At 41.5% G+C, this 27,809-nt stretch overlaps 1 protein-coding gene across 1 annotated transcript; it reads right to left on the bottom strand.

The window, feature by feature from the left end:
• jpt1a (Jupiter microtubule associated homolog 1a) lies at positions 1-27,781 on the bottom strand. Its single transcript, XM_062996559.1, has 5 exons — positions 27,604-27,781; positions 16,352-16,494; positions 12,217-12,323; positions 11,618-11,645; positions 1-534 (listed from the first exon to the last, which is right to left on the bottom strand). The coding sequence occupies exons 1-5, from the start codon at positions 27,657-27,659 to the stop codon at positions 416-418; spliced, it is 453 nt and encodes a 150-aa protein (XP_062852629.1). The 5' UTR covers positions 27,660-27,781; the 3' UTR covers positions 1-415.
• Positions 27,782-27,809: the final 28 nt, after the last annotated feature.

Raw genomic sequence — 27,809 nt, 5'->3', positions numbered from 1 at the left:
AAACAAACACAAACATTTTCAATCCATTTACACAGAGACAAAAGAGACAAGACTGAACCGGAAAACATTCAGCTGCAAAAATGTTCATTCAAAGTAAACATGCCATAGACACACATACAGATAAAAGTGTGTACAGGACTCGATGTGTCCTGAATACACTATTAAATATAATCATACAGCAAGAGGATTAGGGAAGAACTCACATCCTCTCCATAATACCTTCATAGTGATGGAAAACAGACAGGAAAAGGATAATACAGGGTAAAAAGGAGTTTGTTTGGGTGTACAGGGGAGGTGAATAGGGAGATCATGTCACCCCTTACACTTGGACCATGTTCGGTCATGCTGAGCTGTAGAGGCTGATCCGATGCTGTAAACGAAGCTCTGCTTAATCAACTACAGAGAAAGAACTATTTCAGCCCAGAATAAGGGAGGACTTCCCTCCGGGGGGGTTCCTGCGACCAGAGGGTTTCTCAGCTGAATCAGGGGGAGGAGATTTCTCCGTCTGGTTCATCTCCAAGTTTTCAACACTCTCTGTAAGACATGATATAAAAATAATACATCATTAATTTACTCAAACTGTCATTAGAATTATTCCAGATGTGAGAAGATGAAATAAAATTACAACACTTTCACATTTTCTCCTCCTTCCCCCTTGCACTTTAATCATTTCTAATTCCTCCTTACAAATTTCTGCCACTTGGACCACTCCTAAGCCGGCCGAGGAGATCAGCAGACTAGCACACTTGGACAAGGAATTTGCTGGCTTTTGAAATTCCATGTGCTGTGCAACTGCTGTCGGATCAAGGAGACTGCAACTGCAATATTTGTAAAGTTCATAGCATGTCTCTCCATGAGAGGTACAGCTCTCTGTGAGGCTCTGCCACTGGCAGGTAAAAAGATGTACCTGGTGCCGGTGTGTGTCAGATGGGGGGGGTGAAGTAATAAAAGTGAAGAGTTGCAACAGCCAAACCTAGTATTTATTTGTATTTATGCTAGGAGGTATAAGATAACTGTTACTCATCACTCATGAGGTGCTCGGGTGGCACAATGGTTAATTACGCTAGCCCACTGGCCCTAAGATCCAGGGTTCAAACTTCCAGCAGTGCCATTGGCCAGATGGGCTTTTACATACAGACACAATTGGCTATGTCTTGGGGGTGACCGGGGTGTCTGGGGTGTGTTACTGCATTGCGCCAAATGATTCAAGAGAAACCAGGCAAACACCTCGACCACGACCAGGATAAAGCAACAGTAAAACATGGAAATGAGCCCAGGATGCAATCCATAATCAGTTCAGCTGGTTCATTCAAGTAAAAAAATAACACAATAATGCTGGACACACAGAACGATCTGCTGCTGCCAGTTTTGCCCACTGGTGCAAATAACCACAAAAATTTACATGCAAGCCAAATTAACTGAGGAATAAAGGAGGCTCAGTCTGTGAGAACTTATTCTTAATCCTTATACAGCTTCAAGCTGTGTTTTATTTCTGAGTTAAGTGGAGTTTTGATGTGAGGAGCAGTTCAAAGTTTATCTTTTTTTTTTTTTTTTTAGTTTAATGAGTAACAGCACCTCTTCCTTTTTCATCTCAAGCACGTCCCTTTTCTAGAAACACATTCACCATGTTTAAAAGGTAGTTTTATGGGATCAGGTTTTTCCACATTTTTCTTTACAGTTAATACTTTAAGACTAAGGAACCTAACATGCAAGTTGAAATGTTATGATAAAACATAGAGAACATTACTAAAGCATTACTAAAGCTGTATCTGAGGTTCTGGAGCACAGACTCATCACAGATCAAGCTCAGGGGGATTTAAGAGGACAGTTTGAGACCAGCAGTGGAACGTACACTAGTCTGAGAGTAAACAAATACTCAACATTCTACTTGCAGAAAAGTCCACTTCAATTACACCCAGTCTTTCAATTTTGTAGCAATCTTTTTATAAACGATGCAGCAATCTAATACACCAGCCCAACAACAGACAGTCCGAGCTCTTATGTGCTGTGGCACAATTGGACATGTCTGAGCGAGGGAAGGTCAGATATGGTGGCTCTCCAATGCTGCTGCACATATCTCTGAGAATCCACCACTGGTTGCTGTAAAGAAGCACTGCAAAGAGCTAGAAGCAAGAAGAAGCAAAGAGCTACAGCAAACACCTTCAGATTTACTGTCAATACAACTGCTTTCAAGTGGAAACTTTCATGGAAACATAAATCATCCCCAGGAGTGCAGCAGCACACAAATATTTATAATATATATTCCAACCTGCTCTCAGACTCATGATAAGAAATGTAAGACAGAAAACAGCAGTCACAAGAAAGTAGTTGCTGGACAGCCTGAAGGCTGGCACAGCGGGATATTCCACTTTCACACCAGCACAGAGTTTCTGAACTCCTCGGTTCTAAACTCGGTGTTGCCTCCAGTCGACTGGGCGCCATCTAGCAGGTATAACTGGCAGTGCCTGCAGCAGATACTAATTGGCCACCGTATCTGCAGGGTGGGGGCCGGACTATGCGTGGGTGGGTGGAACTTCATACGCTGTGTAAGGACCCTGATTGGCGAAAGAGACGCCTGTGCAGAATGCAGGGGCGAGAAGAGGAGGGCTGTGCAAGTGTCGGAAAGGGCATGTACAGCGACGTGCTCTCCTCGGATGCAATCTGGTATCTCTCAGCAGCGGAAGACAAAAATTGTGTGTGCTAAATCGGGAGGGAAATGGGGAGGGGGAAAAAAACAGTAAGCAGTCAACTGCAGCATCTGCAATTATCTCCGTTCCTACAGACCACACTGAACTTCTCTGTTGCAAAAGCAGCAATGTGAAGCGAACACGTCTAAACTCCACACACAAGCATTCAGACCAATCAGAACAACTTTGATAGAACAAAATTAAAACCAAAACAAAAGTGTTAAGGCAACAATTCTTCTGTTCGTGTTTAGGGCAGGCAAGGTCACATATTCGATGATCGCAAAAACACCAAAATCGAAGCAGCTTCTCTGCAAATGCTACTGGAGCATAATGTCATCAAAAGAAACATGAATGGAGCAAAGTTATCAGGACACAGAGGAGAATCTTGACAGAATACAACAATAAATAAAGCAATAAAAAGACTGTGTCCATGTGAATGTGCTTGCCTGGTCCTGTCATTCATCTCATGAAGAATTAATGTAACCTTGGAAAACTGAAATCCCAACTGATCAAGAGAAACTGGCCATAATGTACCAAATTGCAGCAAAAGGTGAATTCATTTTTACTGTACTGTAGATGCCTTGAAACATAAAACTGTTCAAAACTTTGCGACAAATTACTAACACTATTGATTTGGTGTCTAAATACTTTTTCTTGGTGAATCGGATGAGTAGTAGTAAGTACAAAGTGTTTGAAGCAAACTTGTTCTACCAGGGATCTATTTTCACTTTGCATTAATTGGAATAAATGACTTATCATTCATATTTATTCAAGTTAGTCACACCTCACCACACCTAAAATCACTGTTCAAAAATTTCAGACATGAGCCCTGGTGTTGATGTAACCTATCCCAACCAAAAAAAAAAAAAAAAAAAAAAAAAAAAAAAAAAAAAAAAAAAAAAAAAAAAAAAAAAAAAAAAAAAAAAAAAAAAAAAAAACACACGCAACATCATACCAACTGTGAAACGTGCTGGTGGTATTGTGATTTAGTGGGGGTGCTCTTCTGGTTCATGGACTGGGCAACTTGCTATAATTAATGGATCCGTTGAAGGAATTGTTTTTTATCAAAAATTCCTGAGCAAGACGGTCTAATCAGTGCAGGATCTCAAGCTCAAGACAACAATCTCAAGTACAGGAGAAAGTCTAACAGTGAATGGCTCAAAAAAAATAAAATAAAATAAAAAATAAAATAAAAAAAGAGAGAGGGAAGTTTATGCTTGAAAGCCCTTCAATGTGGTTGAATTAGAGTAATTCGGCAAAGAAGGGTCAAAATCTCTGCACTGTGAAGCTCTAATGCCCATTTCACAGTACACGTTTTTGCCCTGACTTTCGCTTGCCGACAGGTCACCGCTAGAGGTGGCAGCTCAGAGGCCAATCAGCATTCACTCGTGGCTCGAAAATCGGATCTTGATAGTTATCTCCGTTCCTACAGACCTCACTGAGCTTCAAAAAAGCAGCAAAAAGAAGCAAACGTGTCAAAACTCCACACACAAGCATTCCGACCAATCAGACAAACTTTGATAGAACAAAATTAAAAGCAACACCAAAAAAATCTTTAAGCAAAAATTCCTGTGTAAACTGTTCAACGACTCAATTCAAACAACATGCAGAGTGCTTGCAGACTTAAGAAAAATATCTAGCATGCTAAATATCTGGACATGTCAGCATTGGAAATAATGTAGTGCAAAAGGTGTTGCAATCAGGTTGTGATTGTTGTGAAAGCGAGATACAGAAGGGAAACCCAGGAAGGAGAAGTAAATATGTGGAACAGGGGCATAATATAGTTTCCCAAAACGTACTGTGGTGGACCAGACAGACAGACAGACTCCTCCTGGTGATAGATCGTGTAGTATGTGAACCCCTATCGCCGATCAGTCGTGTAGTGTGGAAGAGATTACAACAGATCAAGCTGTGTAGTGTGAACTGTACAGCGATGTGAACAACTCGACAGTCGTGTAGTGTGAACTTGGCATAACTATCAAAAGGGAGGTGCTTAAACCAGTGGCAAAACCAGTTGGTAACAGGTACAAACTCAACCACCCACCCACCCCCACCCCCACACACACACAGGTAACAGATGTTGCATAACCTTTGTCCTTCAATAAATAAAGTGATTATTTTAAAGTTGTATGTGTCCTCGTTCTTGTTTTATTTTACATTTGATATGAGGTTCTAAAACCATTTCAATTCTGAGAGGGGACAAACACTATCAGAGCACTGTGAGTTTTGGTGTTTAACACCCAAAAAAGAGAAGCAGAGCACTTCAGAACCATCAGCGCTCTCCAGTTATACAAGCGAAGATGTACGTGATGCAAGCATGTTTTAGGGTAAATAATCATCACATGCACAGAGCACAAGACTTTTAGAGGTTGCCATGATTTTGCTTTTCAGCACAAGAAAAAAAGTCTTAAATAAAAAGTCAGTTTGTGCTGCTTTGCTGCTTGTGCAGTTTGTACACTTTCAGAATCATTTCAGCTTTTGAACTTCCCAAAAAAGTTTTTATTAATCTTTAATAATGTTGAACTACATTTGTTTTTTAGAATGTGCTATGCTTGCATGTCTCGCTTTGTCACTTCCTTTTTTCAAATTTCCTTCCTCTTCTATACTTCTACCCCAACACAATGAGACAAAAAGACAAATGGAATTATTTCACCTCAGTAACAAAGTACTACATTTATTTAACTTAATTATCTGTCATATCCAGGGAATTATGTATGAAACATCTACAGAACATGCATATGGATCAGTAACTAAAATAATGAAGAAATACACATTATATTTATATGTTTCAGCCACAAGAATTGCCAACAGCTATAACAAAAGGAAACTATATGTTTCCAAAGTAGAAAGCAACAGTTTAGGAAAGGCCCTTTCCTGTTCCAGCATGACTGTGTCCCTGTACTCAAAGCAAGATCTATAAGGACAATTTGAAAAGTTTGGTTTAAATAAATTCCACTGGCAGAGCCCTGACCTCAACCCTACTGAACAGCTCTGAAATGATCTATTGCATCAAGCTTTTTCTTTCATTTATGCATTTTTCCATATTTTCCTCCCAAATTAGTCATATCCAATTACCCAATCACATTTTGCTTCCACTACTGCTGCTGACCACTCTGACCAAAGAAGGGCTGTGACTAACACACACCCCCTAATGTGTGCCATAGCCACTTCTTTTCACTGGCACTCACTTGAAGATCCGTACTGCGCATGGAGAGTCGTGCACAAATCTCCATTAACCCTGGTCTCTGTGCAGGCTCCATCAATCAGCCAGCAGTCATAAAGAAACCCCTCTGACATTCCCACCCTCGGATGAGCCAGGTAGCAGAGCTGAGATACAAACTTGCAAGTTCAAGATGTCAACACTGGTGTGCTAGTGTTATACCACTGCACCACTCAAGCACCCCAATTGAGGCTTTTTTTTTACCCATCACTGCCCAGCAAAACAAATAATCTCTTGACTTAATGAGCACAAATTTCAACAGACATACTTTAAAGTTTTGTGAGAAACCCCCACAGAGGAGTGAATGTTGTTATAGCTGAAAAGATCACAGAGAGGTCACCATCATTTGCTTGTGTTCAAATACTTTAGGCCATTCCTCCTAACATAGATACAAGTGTTTCAGCCACACTTGTTGACCTCAGGTACAGTGATGCCATAAACAGTGGATGATTCTCAGCACAGCAGTGACACTGACATGGTGGTGGTGTGTTAGTGTGTGTTGTGCTGGTATGAGTGGATCAGACACAGCAGTGCTGCTGGAGTTTTTAAATATTGTGTCCACTCACTGTCCACTCTATTAGACACTCCTACCTAGTTGGTCCACCTTGTAGATGTAAAGTCAGAGACAATCGCTCATCTATTGCTGCTGTTTGAGTTGGTCATCTTCTAGACCTTCATCAGTGGTCACAGGACGCTGCCCACGGGGCGCTGCCCACGGGGCGCTGTTCGCTGGATATTTTTGGTTGGTGGACTATTCTCAATCCAGCATTGCTGTGTCTTATCCACTCATACCAGCACAACACACACTAACACACCACCACGTCAGTGTCACTGCAGTGCTGAGAATGATCCACCACCTAAATAATACCTGCTCTGTGGTGGTCCTGTGAGGGTCCTGACTATTGAAGAACAGGGTGAAAGCAAGCTAAAACCGTATGTAGAGAAACAGATGGACTACAGTCAGTAATTGTAGAACTACAAAGTGCTTCTATATGGTAAGTGGGGCTGATAAAATGGACAGTAAGTGTCGAAACTAGGAGGTGGTCATAATGTTAAGCCTCATCAGTGTATGTGTGTTTATTTATTATATCTAGCAACTCCTAAAGGGTTAGTATGAGGTATACATTACTAATAAAACCAGAAAGCATGACCTCCTCCCTACAATGTCTACAAGTTTTCAAAATGTTGAGACATGAGCATTTCACACTGTTACATCACCGTTCCTTTTGAAAAAAAGAACCACAAAGTATGTCAGTAGGACAAATTTTTAAACTGCAGGCAGGTCAGTCTAGCCACTAATAGCACTCTGATCACACAGTCATGCTGTTGACAACACTGAGCCATCTTTTAGTGCTCTACATGTTCAAACATGGACATTCATTAAAAATACGTCATGTAGGAACAGCACATTTTCTTCAGAACAGTTCAGGCACTGTGACCGCTGAAATATATCTCCATATTTCAAAGCAGATTAGCCACTTCCACGTCCACTAACAAATTGTATTGTGCAGAAGTGCCTTCCAAACACTTTAATTCATGTTAATTCAGCTTTCTGGTGAGATTTGGAGTCATTTTACACCCTGTCCAAACCTCACAATGATGCCGAGTATCTGATTGTGATCAGTCACATGATCAAATCTGATTTGCATGTCAACAGACGCAGGCTCTGCTTTGGTTAGGAAAATACCTGGCACAGCAGCACCAAAAAATACGTTCCAAATAAAGTCTTGCTGAGTGATCTACAGCGAAAAAAGTACATTGAAGTGGCTGAATACAAATACAAGCCGACCTGTACAGGTGAATCTATGACATGATCAAGAATGCCGTTATCTGTAAGATTTCAAAGCAACATGCAATTCAGGCACTCATTGTTTAGACTATTTGGAACTCCATTAGTTGCTGCAAGTGCAGTCACAAAACTAGAAAAGATGCCCAAAACATGAAAAAACACCCCAGTACTGAACGCCCCTGTGACGTAGTGTCAAAAAAATTTCTGTCATCCATTTTGAATGGATATAATTTTCATTGTCACCACCAATCTACCTTCAATCATTCAGGATTACTAAGTGAAAACATCACAACTTCTGATGAAATCTCTTATTCACTAAAGTATTCAGACTATTCAACACCGAATCGCGTGAGGCAGCAATTACAGCTGTATGCACCTCTACAAGTTTTGCACATCTGGATTTGGGCAGTTTATCCCATTTTTTTTTTATGGCAGATCCTTTCAAGCTCAGTCAGATTGGATGGAGAATGTCTATGACCTGCCACCTTCAGGTCTTGCTACAGATGTTTGACAGGGTTTGGGTTTGGAAATGGTCTGATCACTGAAATACTTCGAGACTGTGCTTGCGCTTCACAAGGACGCAAGTCATAGGAGCGACACTATTCGAACACTAAAACAAAACCTGGATCCCAAAGCCATGAATTAAATGTTCCGAATCACTGGACAGGATGCCAACCCACTGCTGTATGCCATGTTGTTGCATGATAAAACAGTAATCAGCTTGTGAAGTATTGTTAAGAAGGTCTACACTTATAAGAAAACAAAACTCCACATTTAAAAACTAAACAAACAAGCTGCTCTATCAGTTAAAGGAACATGTTTACCCAAAATACCCTGAAGGTCATGAGATAAAGGAGGGAACTGATATTGTATGATGTTTTAACACAGTGCAGATGTTTTCTGATTTTGATGCATATTAATACACTACAAGCTGTGTTCATATGTGTGTGTAGGTGTGAAAAGGAAGGGGTGGGTTGTTGGAGAACCAGGATGTTTTGAATGACCCACTTATCCCCATTCCAATGTACATTTTAATATCAAGTCCATAAAACCACCCACAATGTGTGGATTTTCCAAACTCCTCTAGGAAATGTCTATTATAAAATCAGTTCTGTATCATTTTGGGAGAGTTGCAAAGTCTAGGGTTCCAATTTAAACCAATTTCAGTGTCTCAATGCCAAACACACTTCCTGTTGCAGATCTGTCATAAATGAATAGGCCTACGTGCAAGCAGAGCCTGCTATAGAGCGTGTCGAGTAAAACAATTATAAGGAGGACCAGGCAGGAAGTAGGCTTTTGTAACAATGACCTGGCGTTCAACAGCTGCTGGATTTCTTTGCAATGCCACAGATGCAAACAGTGCAAAGAGAAATTAAAGTTACATAAGTCGGAGCTTGCTCAAACAAAGGGTTGGCAGATGCTTCTTTCTATTTACAGCTTATAATTCAAATTAGGGATGTAACGATACACTCTACCCACGATGTGATACGATTCACGATACGTTTTTTTCCCAATCTTTTTTTAATTTTTTTTATGCATTTTCTCCCCATTTTCCTCCCGATTTAGCACACTCAATTTTGTCTTCCGCTGCTGAAGGATACCAGATTGCATCTGAGGAGAGCACGTCGCTGTACACGCCTCTTCAGACACGTGCACAGCCCTCCTCTTCTCGCCCCTGCATTCTGCACAGGCGTCTCTTCCGCCAATCAAGGAGGGTTTGTTTGTTTGATTCATAACGTCATGTCAGCTGCTAACCTCAAGTAAGGTAGTTCCAGGCGGCTTTCATATTATATCGTTTTACTGCCCTAATCTTTAAAACCTAGCCACAGTTTGATACAGCCACACCTTTGTGGTTTGTTTTTGGTCCTGACAATGCAGTGAAAAGAGCAATACAGCCCTGTAAGTGCACCAAACACTGGCAAGTGACAAGAAGTGGCCACAGATTGGACACATGTTGGTGGGGGCATGTGGTGATCCAGCTTTCCTTGATCAGACTGAGATTGTGTAAGTGGTAGCAGACAACTGGTAATTGGAAATGACTAAATTGGGAGATAAAGGGGGGAAATATTTGTTTATTAGGATTTTGACATCATGTTTTACACTTTGGTTACATTCATGAGAGAAACGGTAGTTACTCATTACACAAGATTAATTAGTTCAGTTCAGTCATGGACAATTTAGTGTCTCCAATTCACCTCACTTGCATGTTTTTGGACAGTGGGAGGAAACCGGAGCACCCAGAGGAAACCCACGCAGACACAGGGAGAACATGCAAACTCCACACTGAAAGGACCCGGGCCGCCCCACCTGGGGATCAAACCCAGGACCTTCTTGCTGTGAGACGACAGTGCTACCCACCTAGCCATTGTGCCGGCCAAGGGGGGAAATAAAAAAGAAAAGATAAAAAATACACAGAATAAGATTTTGCAGTTATACCCACCTTAAGCTGTTTTAGTTATCGTCACATTAAACACTGTTACCCAGAAAAACAAATGTATTGTGCACCACTAGTCTAAAATCAGATAAATACATTTGTGAATTTGACCTGCTTGTGTGAACACGTCCCTTTAGCTTGTTTGTTTACATTCCATCAAGTCCTAATCTGAAGCTTCGATTGTTTACTTTTACAAGATATTTTTAATTTGTTGTGTTATTTGACCTATAATGATCATGAAACTTTGGTCAAGCTTAGAATTCAAAATAAATAAAGGAACATAAATATGAATATAAATCTCAAAACTCTATTGTTTTTAATTTGTATTTTATTCAACATTGTTTTTGAAATGAAATGACGTTTTATAATCTTTAGCCTGAGGAACAGCTGATTTCCCTCACATGAGTAAGCAGAATATGAATATTTCTAATTTATCATTACTTCATGTAATTTTGATACCAATGTAATTAAACAGTAAATAAAATAAACGCTTCATGACAGCGGGTCCATACAGAGATTCTACACTAGAAAACAGTACGTCAGTGGGTTGTATTTGTGACCTATGCTCCAGATATGCTGTAATGTAAGAAATGTGATCGTTTTGGACCTGTTGAAGGCTCTGTGGAGTTTAGGAGGTTCGTGCTCTATAAAATGCATTACATTCAGTATAACAAACACAAATATGTCATGGATGTGAACTCAAGATTTCTGAAACACTGACTGGTTTCTCTCCCAAAAATAAGAGGTGAAATTAGAGAGTGAAAATTTAGAGCAATTGTTTCTAAATGACGCCACCTATGTGCTGTAAAGCAAACCTGCAGGCATGAGCACAAGGCACTTCGATTTGGACATAAATAAAATAGGGTAAATAAAAAAGCAAATAACAGAAGTAAAAAACAAAAGGAATAAACTGCAAGCCTGATGATAGAAAAAAAAAAGCAGGAACACAAAAATGAGGAAGTGAGATTAAGGCTAAACAAAGATGTGGGACAATAATAAACAGGATGAAGCAGATGTACTGTAGGTATAGATGATAAGAGATGATAAAAAACAAAGAGAAACCAGAGAATAAAATTTAAAAAAATGAAAATAATAAACAGACATGAACATGAAATGACAAACTGGGAGGGGGGGTCATACTAAGCTTGAATGGGTCAGGACGGTAGTGACTCATTTCATTTTATTCATGTAAATCTCCAAAGTTCAGAATCTTCGGTTTATAGTCAGTCATCCTGATTAAAATCGCAGTGGACACAAGTCCAGCCAGAAACACAGTGTGCATGGAGGAAACACCCTGGATGGGGCACAAACCCATCACAGAGCAGCAGAAGCTCACACATGGCAACAGTTTAGTGCAGCCAGTTTAGTCAGTGACATGGTTTTGTGAGGAAACTGGAGTGCCCAGGAATAAAACTTGTACTGACATGAGGAGAACATTCCAAACTCTTTACAGACAGTGACTTTTGCATTTATGGGCATGTACTCACCATCATGTGTTGTACCATTGTCTCCATTCTGTAAATAAATGAGAAAAAGTGTAAATGTAATAAAATAAACTCATATAAAAGCTATATTAATTAAATTGTATAATTACTAACATGTTTTTCACACTTTGGTTACATTTATGACAGAACACATAGTTACTAGTTTCACAAGATTCATCCGTTCAAGTTTAATGTCAAACACGGACAATTTTTTTTATCTATAATTCACCTCACTTGCACGTCTTTGGATGTGGGAGAAAACCGGAGCACCCGGAGGAAACCCATGCAGACACGAGAACATGCAAACTGCACACTGAAAGGACCCAGACTGCTTCACCTGGGAATTAAACCCAGGACCTTCTTGCTGTGAGGAGACAGTGCTACCCACCGAGCCACTGTGCCACCTGATATAAAAGCTGTAAGCTGCAAGAGTGACTTGTGTGTTTTGTCTGTATTTGCTGAGTTTGTGTGTTTTAAGCATGTGTTTGGTCTCTGTGTTTAGTCTGTGTGTGTCCCCATTTGTGTTTAGTCTGTGTTGTGTGTGTGTGTGTGTGTGTGTGTGTGTGTGTGTGTGTGTGTGTGTGTGTGTGTGCACATCTCACCTCAGATGAAGGTTCATCTTGTGCCTCACTGTTTTGACTGGCAGGTTGGGCACACCTCCTCAGTGGTGCTGATGGTTCCCCACACAACACACCTGTAGGCTTCCCACCTGCAGATGTGATCAAAGGCAGAATAAATATTTGTGTTTGTTTCAAGCAGCTGCTGCAAACATGATGATATTAGAAGGCCTCCAGCCAATCACACATTCTGTTTTAATCAGAATGCCAGGGTAAGCAGCATGGTGGCACGAGCAGCAATGGTGGCACTACTATTATGGAATGTGGAAACACTGGGTGCACAGCAGAAAAGCATCCAAACAGTTTACAAATACATTGTGGAGCATAACGCCAATGGGAAAATTAAACCTGCCAAATAATCACCAGAATGTTTTTGAGAGGTGAGAGTATTTGTGCGGCATCTAAAATATCGATTTACTGTAGTGTGAAAATATACAGTATTTATTCAAAACTTTAAAGCCACCCCCTATCCAACATAAAAAAACTTTGATAAGGACCACATCGTTATGACCAGACAACTGGGTTGAAGTATTTCTCCCAACCAGCATGGAGTGTGACAGGGAGCCATAATAAGTACCCACCGACTGTGGGGGGTCCTAGGAGGGACGAGCCACGAATCGCTCGGATAATGAGGTTCAGATGGCCACTTAAAACGTTGATGTAAAGCACCATGATCCAAAAGATGTTCTCACACCTGGCTGTAATGTAAGGGCACAGAAACATCCTGCACAAAATGTATGCAACATCCCAAGTTGGAAGCTTCAACAAGAACAAATCAGAACCCAAAAGAGCAAGCTGGACTTGAGATTATTAATAAGACATGCAGTGAGAGTTTGATTATTTAGACCAAAGTTTCATTGGGAACATCTCTGCTCTAAGATCAGTGTTTGATTATGCCATGTTTAAGTCCTTTCACATCATCTGAGTTGTGTAGCTTTACTACATTACATTACATTGCATGAATTCTGTTCAGACTAAGGTCACACTGCATTCCCAAATTTAAGTGATCAGAAGATCAATACTGAAAGTGCTCTGATACCTCGTCATTTGTGCCATTCACAGTCACACATCAGAAAAGATCCAGGTCCAACCACAATTTCAAGGGAGGTAAAATAGAAACAAAGGCACCAATGTTCACTCATTAGAATGTAATAATTGGAAATAATAACAAGCTCACTCGCTCATGGTCACCAGGCTGATCCATGAGAACATTTCCTCTGCATTGTTTAAGACTTAATTTCCTGCCATTTCATCCCAGGGTGAAACAGTAAACGATTCAGGAAGGGTTTTATTGAAACTGGGTAAGTGAAAGCTAAGACACCAGGGGGTTCATGGCATAAGTACATGCACAGACTACGGGAAATCAGACAAGAATCTGATCTCCAGGGTTACATGGACGTCAGTAAAGTGATAATGAAAGTCCACAGGTGTCAGACAGTAAACTAATTTGTTAAAAGGGACAGTGTAACTTCTTGTGGTTCAGTAAGTTACTTTCCAAAAATGATCCTTGTTTTAGTGTCTTTTTAAACAAGATCCATTAAAATCTGCTGAATGTTTATTGCAATGTTATGTAGTTTCTAGTGGCTGCTCAGTTCAGCACTGCTGGTGCACACATGTTTAACATACACTCAAACATGCTTTGGTTTCAGTCAGCCATCTGTCACCCACTGGCAGTGGAGATCTGCAGACTCGACAATTTTAAATATGCGTGTTTTATTCGTCCAGATTCCATGGCAGAACTACCTGGTGTATAAAATGACACCATAATTAACCGTTGGAGTACAAGAACCTCGAGAAGACTCAACCAAACAATAAAAAAATTAATAATAAAAAGAAAATGATTAAACTCTAAAACATTTCATCCTTTTATGTTCATTAAACCGATCGAAAAGCCAGTTGGACTAAAAGGTTGGTTATTGAGACCCTTATATTAGAACTAGGGCTGTCAAACGATTAAAAAATTTTAATCGCGATTAATCTCAGAATTTCATATAGTTAATCGCGATTAATCGCATTAAAAAAAATCTGTGTAAATGTTATAGAAAACAAGGATTTTTAAGTGAAATGTTACAATTAAAATGGTGAACACATTTTATGCTAAATGTACTGATGTTAAAAACTGCTGGGACAAGAGAAAACTGTAAGGGAGTTTATTCACTCACATACTAGGCAGTAAATGTCAGATTGTAGGTTAGAATTTCTCCATCAGCAAACATTGTAGATCAGCGGTGCTTTAGGTGGGATAAGGCGTAGTTATTGTATCAGACTTTTCTGTGGTTGTATCGTGACAATGGTTTGATGGACGTTTCTACACGAAGTGAGTGTGTTTTGACCCTTTGGGGCTTCCATAGTTCATGAACTAACGTGCTCGACTCAGCTTTCCGGTATTCGGTACAGAAGAAGAAGTTAATTAAGTGTAATAAAGTGTTCTGCTCCCGACAACTTGTGAATATAGCGTGTATTTATTTCTTTATTATGCAAGTACATCACTACCACGATCGGTTACATTATGTTAACAAACCGCAAATGAAAAACGGTGGCAAGTCCGACATTAAAACGTTTGTTCTACCAGTCAAGTGTCAACATGAACTAGAATTTGCGTTAATGGCACTAATTTTTTTAATCGCGTTAAATTGAGGTCGCGTTAATGCGTTATTATCGCGTTAACTTCGACAGCCCTAATTAGAACATGTAAATGAACCAACAGCGTTCACTGCAGTGCTGGTGTTTGACTTTCTGCACCATGTCAGCACCAAGAGCTTTACTCATGGTAAGAGTGATGTTATGAATAATAGACATGGCAACGTGAGGGGATAATCAGACGCTGAGCTGATGGTATTAACTCATAGTTCAGGTGCTGAATGCAGCATCTGGAGAGCATAAAGACTTGCAGGACTTTGATTAGGTTCAAACTGTTAAAGGATTTCTGAAACAGGAAGGGGTGTCAGAGGCAGATGTGGTGTGTACCCAGTGACACTGGTCAGAGGAGGGATTGATTGATTAGTTTGAGCTGGGGTCATTTATACGGCGATATAAGTTGCTTCTTCACTTTGTGTCATTTAAAACGAATTATAAAATATGTTTTACATTTAAATATGTTAAAAAATTCATTATTTTCCCTGGTGCTGTAGATTTAAGCACATTTCGTGTCTCGTTTTGCAGTCTATCAGTATGTGTTTGATTGTTAGTCTCTCTTTACATCGATGGCAGGTTGGAGCATCTTCCCTAGTGAGGAGATGCATGTGCGTTAGCTTGGAGTGTCCGATTCGGCATCTTTGTGAGGATGGTTTGGTTTAGTCGACTGTCCATTCTAGTATAGGTTTGTCCTACTTTTGGCTCCATTTCGTACAGTTTCAGAGGAGGGAAGAGCCACCAACTGCCAAAAGGTTGTTGGACGACAGACTCCCTGATGCCAGACAAAATGAAGGCTATGGCGTCTGATACAGACCAATAAAAGATCTACTGTGGCTTAAACTGCAGATGATTTTAGCCCTGGTGATGAGGTAAATGTGACTGTGCCAGTCAAAGTGCTCATGCAAACTCCTGACCACCGTAAAAGCACCTACAACATGCACACAGACATTAGCACTAGACATCATAGCAACAGAAGATCAACTGGTCTGACAAAGTCAGTTTTCTCCAACATTATGTGGATGGCAGAGCATGGCTGCACCGTTTACCCTTGGAACCAGCATGGACTGTAGGACGATCCAGCTCACAACACACAGAAGACGATGGACCTGCTAGTAATATCCTGGTACCAAATACCACAGGTGGAGCCCCTGTCAGATTTGATGTGTGGTTTTAACATTATGGCTGACGGGTGTATAAGCTTCAGCTTCATTACTGAAAAGTGGCACGTCTTTGGTAAGAGGAGCTTTCTTTTATCAGATTTCTGAAGTGGACAGAAATAAATTATTTGATTTCTTGCAGTTGTCCAAATATTCGTAGTCTTATAAACACACTCAGCGTGGAACAAAGTTCCTCTAGTCATCACTAAAGTTACAGAAGCATATTTTAGACGAGGAACTTGCTCAGTATAATTCAGACAGCAGGTACCTGAAGACCTTCTGCATTAGTAGTGCATTCAGTACGTAAACAGCTCCACATAAACCTGTACCTGGAGGGTTGTTCCTTCGATGAGCATGAGGGTCTTCCGGTTCTGCAAAGATACTGGATGCCATTTTGTTTTTGCGGGGAGCAGCCTTCTCCTCTTCAGAGCCAAAGGAGATGTTGGAGCCTCCGCCTGGTGGCTGCAGCACTCTGGAACCAACACACACAGACAATCAATACGAATACGAATCCTTTATTGTCATTGCACATTGTACTTGTACACTTATACAACGAAATTGAAATACAACCCCCCCCCCCTCTCGGTGCAAGGAAAAACAACCACAGCAAACAATAGTACTAGCATATACAAATATAAATATAAAAAAAAGCACTTAAACAAAACCGAAGCAGGAAAAGAAGCTATTGCACATGTCCAATAAATGTCCAATTACATTTTTTAAATTATAAGTTGCACATGTCCCATTAAAGTGAATGAAATTGCAATTGCACAATACCCGTTGAATGACACATGATGCGTCACATGTTTGTGTTTAACAGAGCTATGGCCCTGTTGTAAAAACTGTCTCAGTCTATTAGTCCTTGTTTTGATTTGCCTGTACCGTCTACCCGAGGGCATCAGTTCAAACATCCGGTACCCTGGGTGTGTGCTGTCTTTTTTAATTTTGTGTGCCCTCCTGAGACAGCGGGTGCTGTAGAGCTCCTTTAGTGATGGGAGAGGGTGCCCAATGATTTTATGGGCGGTGTTGATGACCCTCTGTATGGCCTTCTTGTGTGCTGTGGTGCAGCTGGAGAACCACACAGAGATGCAATAGGTCAGCACACTCTCCACGGAGCAGCGGTAGAAAGCAGTCAGCAGATCTTTCCTCAGGTTGAGCCTCCTGAGGATCCTCAGAAAGTGGAGGCGCTGCTGGGCCCTCTTCACTACCGCCGAGGTAATAGAACTCCATTGGAGGTCTGCGTCCATATGCACCCCCAGAAACTTGAAGCTGGGTACCCTCTCCACACACTCCCCGTTAATCCAAATTGGATGCATTTCAGACTTCCTCCTCCTGAAGTCTACAATTAGTTCTTTGGTCTTGAGGTGTTGATGACCAAGTTGTTGTCTGCGCACCACCCCACTAGCCCTTGGACCTCCTCCTTATATGCCGTTTCATCGCCATTACAGATAAGTCCGACCAGGGTGGTGTCATCTGCGAACTTAATTGTGACGTTGTCTGGATGGCTACTGACACAGTCGCACGGTGACAATAATCAGCTACAATAACAGAAACTACTTACAGTCTCAGGCAAAAGTTTGTGTCTGTGTTAGCCTAGTGGGTAGAGCTTTGGGCTATTAACTGAAAGGTCGAGAGTTTAAATCCCAGCTCTGCCATGCAGACAGTGTTGGGCCCTTGAGCAAGGCCCTTAACCCTGTTTGCTCCAGGGGCACCGTACAATGGCTGACCATGCGCTCTGACCCCAGTTTCCAAAAACAAGCTGGGATATGTGAAGAAAGAAAGAATTTCATTGTACTGTACACCTGTATATATATATATATATATATATATATATATATATATATATATATATACAGTGTATCACAAAAGTGAGTACACCCCTCACATTTCTGCAAATATTTCATTATATCTTTTCATGGGACAACACTATAGACATGAAACTTGGATATAACTTAGAGTAGTCAGTGTACAACTTGTATAGCAGTGTAGATTTACTGTCTTCTGAAAATAACTCAACACACAGCCATTAATGTCTAAATGGCTGGCAACATAAGTGAATACACCCCACAGTGAACATGTCCAAATTGTGCCCAAAGTGTCAATATTTTGTGTGACCACCATTATTATCCAGCACTGCCTTAACCCTCCTGGGCATGGAATTCACCAGAGCTGCACAGGTTGCTACTGGAATCCTCTTCCACTCCTCCATGATGACATCACGGAGCTGGTGGATGTTAGACACCTTGAACTCCTCCACCTTCCACTTGAGGATGCGCCACAGGTGCTCAATTGGGTTTAGTCCATCACCTTTACCTTCAGCTTCCTCAGCAAGGCAGTTGTCATCTTGGAGGTTGTGTTTGGGGTCGTTATCCTGTTGGAAAACTGCCATGAGGCCCAGTTTTCGAAGGGAGGGGATCATGCTCTGTTTCAGAATGTCACAGTACATGTTGGAATTCATGTTTCCCTCAATGAACTGCAGCTCCCCAGTGCCAGCAAAACTCATGCAGCCCAAGACCATGATGCTACCACCACCATGCTGGACTGTAGGCAAGATACAGTTGTCTTGGTACTTCTCACCAGGGCGCCGCCACACATGCTGGACACCATCTGAGCCAAACAAGTTTATCTTGGTCTCGTCAGACCACAGGGCATTCCAGTAATCCATGTTCTTGGACTGCTTGTCTTCAGCAAACTGTTTGCGGGCTTTCTTGTGCGTCAGCTTCCTTCTGGGATGACGACCATGCAGACCGAGTTGATGCAGTGTGCGGCGTATGGTCTGAGCACTGACAGGCTGACCTCCCACGTCTTCAACTTCTGCAGCAATGCTGGCAGCACTCATGTGTCTATTTTTTAAAGCCAACCTCTGGATATGACGCCGAACACGTGGACTCAACTTCTTTGGTCGACCCTGGCGAAGCCTGTTCCGAGTGGAACCTGTCCTGGAAAACCGCTGTATGACCTTGGCCACCATGCTGTAGCTCAGTTTCAAGGTGTTAGCAATCTTCTTATAGCCCAGGCCATCTTTGTGGAGAGCAACAATTCTATTTCTCACATCCTCAGAGAGTTCTTTGCCATGAGGTGCCATGTTGAATATCCAGTGGCCAGTATGAGAGAATTGTACCCAAAACACCAAATTTAACAGCCCTGCTCCCCATTTACACCTGGGACCTTGACACATGACACCAGGGAGGGACAACGACACATTTGGGCACAATTTGGACATATTCACTGTGGGGTGTACTCACTTATGTTGCCAGCCATTTAGACATTAATGGCTGTGTGTTGAGTTATTTTCAGAAGACAGTAAATCTACACTGCTATACAAGTTGTACACTGACTACTCTAAGTTATATCCAAGTTTTATTTCTATAGTGTTGTCCCATGAAAAGATATAATGAAATATTTGCAGAAATGTGAGGGGTGTACTCACTTTTGTGATACACTGTATATATATATATATATATATATATATATATATATACAGTGTATCACAAAAGTGAGTACACCCCTCACATTTCTGCAGATATTTAAGTATATCTTTTCATGGGACAACACTGACAAAATGACACTTTGACACAATGAAAAGTAGTCTGTGTGCAGCTTATCTAACAGTGTAAATTTATTCTTCCCTCAAAATAACTCAATATACAGCCATTAATGTCTAAACCACCGGCAACAAAAGTGAGTACACCCCTTAGTGAAAGTTCCTGAAGTGTCAATATTTTGTGTGGCCACCATTATTTCCCAGAACTGCCTTAACTCTCCTGGGCATGGAGTTTACCAGAGCTTCACAGGTTGCCACTGGAATGCTTTTCCACTCCTCCATGACGACATCACGGAGCTGGCGGATATTCGAGACTTTGCGCTCCTCCACCTTCCACTTGAGGATGCCCCAAAGATGTTCTATTGGGTTTAGGTCTGGAGACATGCTTGGCCAGTCCATCACCTTTACCCTCAGCCTCTTCAATAAAGCAGTGGTCGTCTTAGAGGTGTGTTTGGGGTCATTATCATGCTGGAACACTGCCCTGCGACCCAGTTTCCGGAGGGAGGGGATCATGCTCTGCTTCAGTATTTCACAGTACTTATTGGAGTTCATGTGTCCCTCAATGAAATGTAACTCCCCAACACCTGCTGCACTCATGCAGCCCCAGACCATGGCATTCCCACCACCATGCTTGACTGTAGGCATGACACACTTATCTTTGTACTCCTCACCTGATTGCCGCCACACATGCTTGAGACCATCTGAACCAAACAAATTAATCTTGGTCTCATCAGACCATAGGACATGGTTCCAGTAATCCATGTCCTTTGTTGACATGTCTTCAGCAAACTGTTTGCGGGCTTTCTTGTGTAGAGACTTCAGAAGAGGCTTCCTTCTGGGGTGACAGCCATGCAGACCAATTTGATGTAGTGTGCGGCGTATGGTCTGAGCACTGACAGGCTGACCCCCCACCTTTTCAATCTCTGCAGCAATGCTGACAGCACTCCTGCGCCTATCTTTCAAAGACAGCAGTCGGATGTGACGCTGAGCACGTGCACTCAGCTTCTTTGGACGACCAACGCGAGGTCTGTTCTGAGTGGACCCTGCTCTTTTAAAACGGTGGATGATCTTGGCCACTGTGCTGCAGCTCAGTTTCAGGGTGTTGGCAATCTTCTTGTAGCCTTGGCCATCTTCATGTAGCGCAACAATTCGTCTTTTAAGATCCTCAGAGAGTTCTTTGCCATGAGGTGCCATGTTGGAACTTTCAGTGACCAGTATGAGAGAGTGTGAGAGCTGTACTACTAAATTGAACACACCTGCTCCCTATGCACACCTGAGACCTAGTAACACTAACGAGTCACATGACATTTTGGAGGGAAAATGACAAGCAGTGCTCAATTTGGACATTTAGGGGTGTAGTCTCTTAGGGGTGTACTCACTTTTGTTGCCGGTGGTTTAGACATTAATGGCTGTATATTGAGTTATTTTGAGGGAAGAATAAATTTACACTGTTATATAAGCTGCACACAGACTACTTTTCATTGTGTCAAAGTGTCATTTTGTCAGTGTTGTCCCATAAAAAGATATACTTAAATATCTGCAGAAATGTGAGGGGTGTACTCACTTTTGTGAATACACTGTATATATATATATATATATATATATATATATATATATATATATATATATATACAGTGTATCACAAAAGTGAGTACACCCCTCACATTTCTGCAGATATTTAAGTATATCTTTTCAGATATTTAAGTATATCTTTTTATGGGACAACACTGACAAAATGACACTTTGACACAATGAAAAGTAGTCTGTGTGCAGCTTATATAACAGTGTAAATTTATTCTTCCCTCAAAATAACTCAATATACAGCCATTAATGTCTAAACCACCGGCAACAAAAGTGAGTACACCCCTTAGTGAAAGTTCCTGAAGTGTCAATATTTTGTGTGGCCACCATTATTTCCCAGAACTGCCTTAACTCTTCTGGGCATGGAGTTTACCAGAGCTTCACAGGTTGCCACTGGAATGCTTTTCCACTCCTCCATGACGACATCACGGAGCTGGCGGATATTCGAGACTTTGCGCTCCTCCACCTTCCGCTTGAGGATGCCCCAAAGATGTTCTATTGGGTTTAGGTCTGGAGACATGCTTGGCCAGTCCATCACCTTTACCCTCAGCCTCTTCAATAAAGCAGTGGTCGTCTTAGAGGTGTGTTTGGGGTCATTATCATGCTGGAACACTGCCCTGCGACCCAGTTTCCGGAGGGAGGGGATCATGCTCTGCTTCAGTATTTCACAGTACATATTGGAGTTCATGTGTCCCTCAATGAAATGTAACTCCCCAACACCTGCTGCACTCATGCAGCCCCAGACCATGGCATTCCCACCACCATGCTTGACTGTAGGCATGACACACTTATCTTTGTACTCCTCACTTGATTGCCGCCACACATGCTTGAGACCATCTGAACCAAACAAATTAATCTTGGTCTCATCAGACCATAGGACATGGTTCCAGTAATCCATGTCCTTTGTTGACATGTCTTCAGCAAACTGTTTGCGGGCTTTCTTGTGTAGAGACTTCAGAAGAGGCTTCCTTCTGGGGTGACAGCAATGTAGACCAATTTGATGTAGTGTGCGGCGTATGGTCTGAGCACTGACAGGCTTACCCCCCACCTTTTCAATCTCTGCAGCAATGCTGACAGCACTCCTGCGCCTATCTTTCAAAGACAGCAGTTGGATGTGACGCTGAGCACGTGCACTCAGCTTCTTTGGACGACCAACGCGAGGTCTGTTCTGAGTGGACCCTGCTCTTTTAAAACGCTGGATGATCTTGGCCACTGTGCTGCAGCTCAGTTTCAGGGTGTTGGCAATCTTCTTGTAGCCTTGGCCATCTTCATGTAGCGCAACACTTCGTCTTTTAAGATCCTCAGAGAGTTCTTTGCCATGAGGTGCCATGTTGGAACTTTCAGTGACCAGTATGAGAGAGTGTGAGAGCTGTACTACTAAATTGAACACACCTGCTCCCTATGCACACCTGAGACCTAGTAACACTAACAAATCACATGACATTTTGGAGGGAAAATGACAAGCAGTGCTCAATTTGGACATTTAGGGGTGTAGTCTCTTAGGGGTGTACTCACTTTTGTTGCCGGTGGTTTAGACATTAATGGCTGTATATTGAGTTATTTTGAGGGAAGAATAAATTTACACTGTTATATAAGCTGCACACAGACTACTTTTCATTGTGTCAAAGTGTCATTTTGTCAGTGTTGTCCCATGAAAAGATATACTTAAATATCTGCAGAAATGTGAGGGGTGTACTCACTTTTGTGATACACTGTATATATATACAGTGTATCACGAAAGTGAGTACACCCCTCACATTTCTGCAAATATTTCATTATATCTTTTCATGGGACAACACTATAGACATGAAACTTGGATATAACTTAGAGTAGTCAGTGTACAGCTTGTATAGCAGTGTAGATTTACTGTCTTCTGAAAATAACTCAACACACAGCCATTAATGTCTAAATAGCTGGCAACATAAGTGAGTACACCCCACAGTGAACATGTCCAAATTGTGCCCAAATGTGTCGTTGTCCCTCCCTGGTGTCATGTGTCAAGGTCCCAGGTGTAAATGGGGAGCAGGGCTGTTAAATTTGGTGTTTTGGGTACAATTCTCTCATACTGGCCACTGGATATTCAACATGGCACCTCATGGCAAAGAACTCTCTGAGGATGTGAGAAATAGAATTGTTGCTCTCCACAAAGATGGCCTGGGCTATAAGAAGATTGCTAATACCCTGAAACTGAGCTACAGCATGGTGGCCAAGGTCATACAGCGGTTTTCCAGGACAGGTTCCACTCGGAACAGGCTTCGCCAGGGTCGACCAAAGAAGTTGAGTCCACGTGTTCGGCGTCATATCCAGAGGTTGGCTTTAAAAAATAGACACATGAGTGCTGCCAGCATTGCTGCAGAGGTTGAAGACGTGGGAGGTCAGCCTGTCAGTGCTCAGACCATACACCGCACACTGCATCAACTCGGTCTGCATGGTCGTCATCCCAGAAGGAAGCTGACGCACAAGAAAGCCCGCAAACAGTTTGCTGAAGACAAGCAGTCCAAGAACATGGATTACTGGAATGCCCTGTGGTCTGACGAGACCAAGATAAACTTGTTTGGCTCAGATGGTGTCCAGCATGTGTGGCGGCGCCCTGGTGAGAAGTACCAAGACAATTGTATCTTGCCTACAGTCAAGCATGGTGGTGGTAGCATCATGGTCTTGGGCTGCATGAGTGTTGCTGGCACTGGGGAGCTGCAGTTCATTGAGGGAAACATGAATTCCAACATGTACTGTGACATTCTGAAACAGAGCATGATCCCCTTCCTTCGAAAACAGGGCCTCATGGCAGTTTTCCAACAGGATAACAACCCCAAACACAACCTCCAAGATGACAACTGCCTTGCTGAGGAAGCTGAAGGTAAAGGTGATGGACTAAACCCAATTGAGCACCTGTGGCGCATCCTCAAGTGGAAGGTGGAGGAGTTTAAGGTGTCTAACATCCACCAGCTCCGTGATGTCATAATGGAGGAGTGGAAGAGGATTCCAGTAGCAACCTGTGCAGCTCTGGTGAATTCCATGCCCAGGAGGGTTAAGGCAGTGATAATAATGGTGGTCACACAAAATATTGACACTTTAGGCACAATTTGGACATGTTCACTGTGGGGTGTACTCACTTATGTTGGCAGCTATTTAGACATTAATGGCTGTGTGTTGAGTTATTTTCAGAAGACAGTAAATCTACACTGCTATACAAGTTGTACACTGACTACTCTAAGTTATATCCAAGTTTCATGTCTATAGTGTTGTCCCATGAAAAGATATAATGAAATATTTGCAGAAATGTGAGGGGTGTACTCACTTTCGTGATACACTGTATATATATATATATATATACACATTGGGGTCAAAAAGTATTTAGTCAGCCACTGATTGTGCAGGTTCTCCTACTTAGAAAGATGAGAGAGGTCTGTAATTTTCATCATAGGTACACTTCAACTATGAGAGACAAAATGAGGAAAAAAAATCCAGGGAATCAAATTGTAGGATTTTTAAAGAATTTATTTGTAAATTATGGTGGAAAATAAGTATTTGGTCACCCACAAACAAGCAAGATTTCTGGCTCTCACAGACCTGTAACTCCTTCTTTAAGAAGCTTTTCTGTCCTCCACTCGTTACCTGTATTAATGGCACCTGTTTGACCTCGTTACCTGTATAAAAGACACCTGTCCACAGCCTCAAACAGTCAGACTCCAAACTCAACCATGGCCAAGACCAAAGAGCTGTCGAAGGACACCAGGAAGAAAATTGTAGACCTGCACCAGGCTGGGAAGAGTGAATCTACAATAGGCAAGCAGGTTGGTGTGAATAAATCCACTGTGGGAGCAATTGTAAGAAAATGGAAGACATACAAGACGATTGATAATCTCCCTCGATCTGGGGCCCCACGCAAGATCTCATCCCGTGGGGTCAAAATGATCATGAGAACGGTGAGCAAAAATCCCAGAACTACACAGAGGGACCTGATGAATGACCTGCAGAGAGCTGGGACCAAAGTAACAAAGGCTACCATCAGTAACACACTACGCCAAGAGGGACTCAAATCCTGCAGTGCCAGGCGTGTCCCCCTGCTTAAGCCAGTACATGTCCAGGCCCGTCTGAAGATTGCCAGAGAGCATATGGATGATCCAGAAGAGGATTGGGAGAATATCATGTGGTCAGATGAAACCAAAATGGAACTTTTTGGTAAAAACTCAACTCGTCGTGTTTGGAGAAAGAAGAAGAACCCAAGAACACCATACCTACTGTGAAGCATGGGGGTGGAAACATCATGCTTTGGGGCTGTTTTTCTGCAAAGGGGACAGGACGACTGATCCGTGTTAAGGGAAGAATGAACGGGGCCATGTATCGTGAGATTTTAAGCCAAAACCTCCTTCCATCAGTGAGAGCATTGAAGATGGAACGTGGCTGGGTCTTCCAGCATGACAATGATCCCAAACACACCGCTCGGGCAATGAAGGAGTGGCTCCGTAAAAAGCATTTCAAGGTCCTGGAGTGGCCTAGCCAGTCTCCAGACCTCAACTCCATAGAAAATTTGTGGAGTCCGTGTTGCCCAGCGACAGCCCCAAAACATCACTGCTCTAGAGGAGATCTGCATGGAGGAATGGGCCAAAATACCAGCTACAGTGTGTGCAAACCTGGTGAAGACTTACAGGAAACGTTTGACCTCTGTCATTGCCAACAAAGGTTATGTTACAAAGTATTGAGTTGAACTTTTGTTATTGACCAAATACTTATTTTCCACCATAATTTACAAAAAATTCTTTAAAAATCCTACAATGTGATTTCCTGCATTTTTTTTTTCTCATTTTGTCCCTCATAGTTGAAGTGTACCTATGATGAAAATTACAGACCTCTCTCATCTTTCTAAGTAGGAGAACCTGCACAATCAGTGGCTGACTAAATACTTTTTGGCCCCACTGTATATATGACAAAGGCATTCTACTTTGTTCTATGTTCATTCAGATTCTATGCTTTCCCAGTTTTGCAAGTAAAAAAGTAATTCATGTCGTTCATGTTTTTTTTTTTCATGACCAAAAAACTCCTTCACCAATTACGTCAATTTACAACACAGTAACAGTGCATCACAACATCTAACATCACCTACCAATGTCAAGAAAGAAAACCCAAACATTATGTTAAGAGGAAATGTGTCAACTGGAACACAAGTGACAATGTCTACAGTCAAACAAGCTTTGCCGTGGATTACAGTGCTACCCACTTAGCCACCGTGCCGCCCAAATTACTATTAGGTACTAATGCTATAGAATTCAAAAACATCCTAGAAGTTTCAACACCCCCATACTGATCATCTAAGAAGTAAAACATGTTTTTTAATCATTCACTTACAAAATAAACCCAAGTCACAGTGGTACAGCACAATCAAATGGTACAATGTACAGTGAATGGTTAAAGCCACTAAAGTGTGTTTAATGTATCTTTGGATACAGGTGCTTTTTGTGCTCTTTGTAATACAAGGTAAAGAAACCAAACATTAAAAACACACATGAATGAGATACTAAACAGCTGAAATAACCACTGTAAAATAAAGAAACATGCCCTAGTCATGACCACATCACAAGGTGTTCGTATTACAACATGCTTTGAAATTGCAAACTCATGTCCACACATCACTACACAATACATGCAACGTTTTTCATCTTGTGTCCAAAACTGAAGCAGAGGGTTTTTTTGTATAGTGAGACAGTCACTACCCTAATGTCAAATCCTCAGGAACAGGGTTTGTACAGTTTGCTTAATCACAAGTCTCTTAAAAAATGCACAATGGAGCATCAAAACTAACTGTTGATTTTTATTGCACTTAAATAATAAATCTGATGACAATACAGAACAAAAGCCAGACCAGGTCTGTGTGATCTTCTGGACCAGACAAAGGCTGAACCCCACCCAGTCAATAAATACACAGCTACTGACATTTTAGCATCACTTCTGAAACACCCCAGTGCATTTACGACTGCTGAAAAAGGTTTTGTTATTTTTTTTGGGATGATTTACGGTGACATAATGACACCTTTTTGATAAATTAACCACTGCAATAAAGGAACCATGAGATGAATGAGAGTGAAAGCAATGCTGCAGTCAGGAGAAACAATAGAACAAGCTGAGCAGTAAAACAGCCAAAAGCAACACTCCTTAACCAAATAAACACGTTTACTTATTAATAATAATCTTGATTTTCCGCATAATGTAATCTTAGTTTAATAACAATTAATAACAATTACATTTTACAGCAGGTGCTATTATATCATGATGCTGTTCAGACGCATGGTGATGCTGGCATTTCCTGGTTAGCGGATATATAGCTTATGTTTTTAAAGAAATGTCCAATATTCAGTAAACGTATTTTTAAAGATACAAGAAAATGTGTATGTAAACGCTGACTAACCTAGGAAAGCTAGGTTGTGAATTAGCATTTAGCATTTGAGCATCATTTTTTACCTGGAGCTGCTCTTGGCCTTCGGGTCCATACCTTTAAACGTGGTGGTCGTGGTCATTTTTCAACTGCTTAATTATTCTAAACCGACGCCGTTACAGAAAAAGAAGACGAATTATGACAAATCTGCTTATTAATCACAGTTTAGCTGATTAGCATTAGCATCTCAGACACTCGATCGAGATTGACCTAAACAGAACTGAGCTCCATC

Source organism: Trichomycterus rosablanca, chromosome 6 (assembly GCF_030014385.1).
Source record: "Trichomycterus rosablanca isolate fTriRos1 chromosome 6, fTriRos1.hap1, whole genome shotgun sequence".
NCBI lineage: Eukaryota > Metazoa > Chordata > Actinopteri > Siluriformes > Trichomycteridae > Trichomycterus > Trichomycterus rosablanca.
Note: the sequence above shows the minus strand (reverse complement) of the source record. Positions and strands in the feature narration are given on the sequence as shown.

Excerpts from the sequence above, each read along its gene's own strand:
- jpt1a (XM_062996559.1), bottom strand. The coding sequence starts at position 27,659 with ATGACCACGACCACCACGTTTAAAGGTATGGACCCGAAGGCCAAGAGC. Across the intron at positions 11,646-12,216 it reads AAGATGAACCTTCATCTGAG|AATGGAGACAATGGTACAAC; the intron begins GTGAGATGTGCA and ends ATTTATTTACAG. Across the intron at positions 535-11,617 it reads CAATGGTACAACACATGATG|AGAGTGTTGAAAACTTGGAG; the intron begins GTGAGTACATGC and ends CATGTCTTACAG.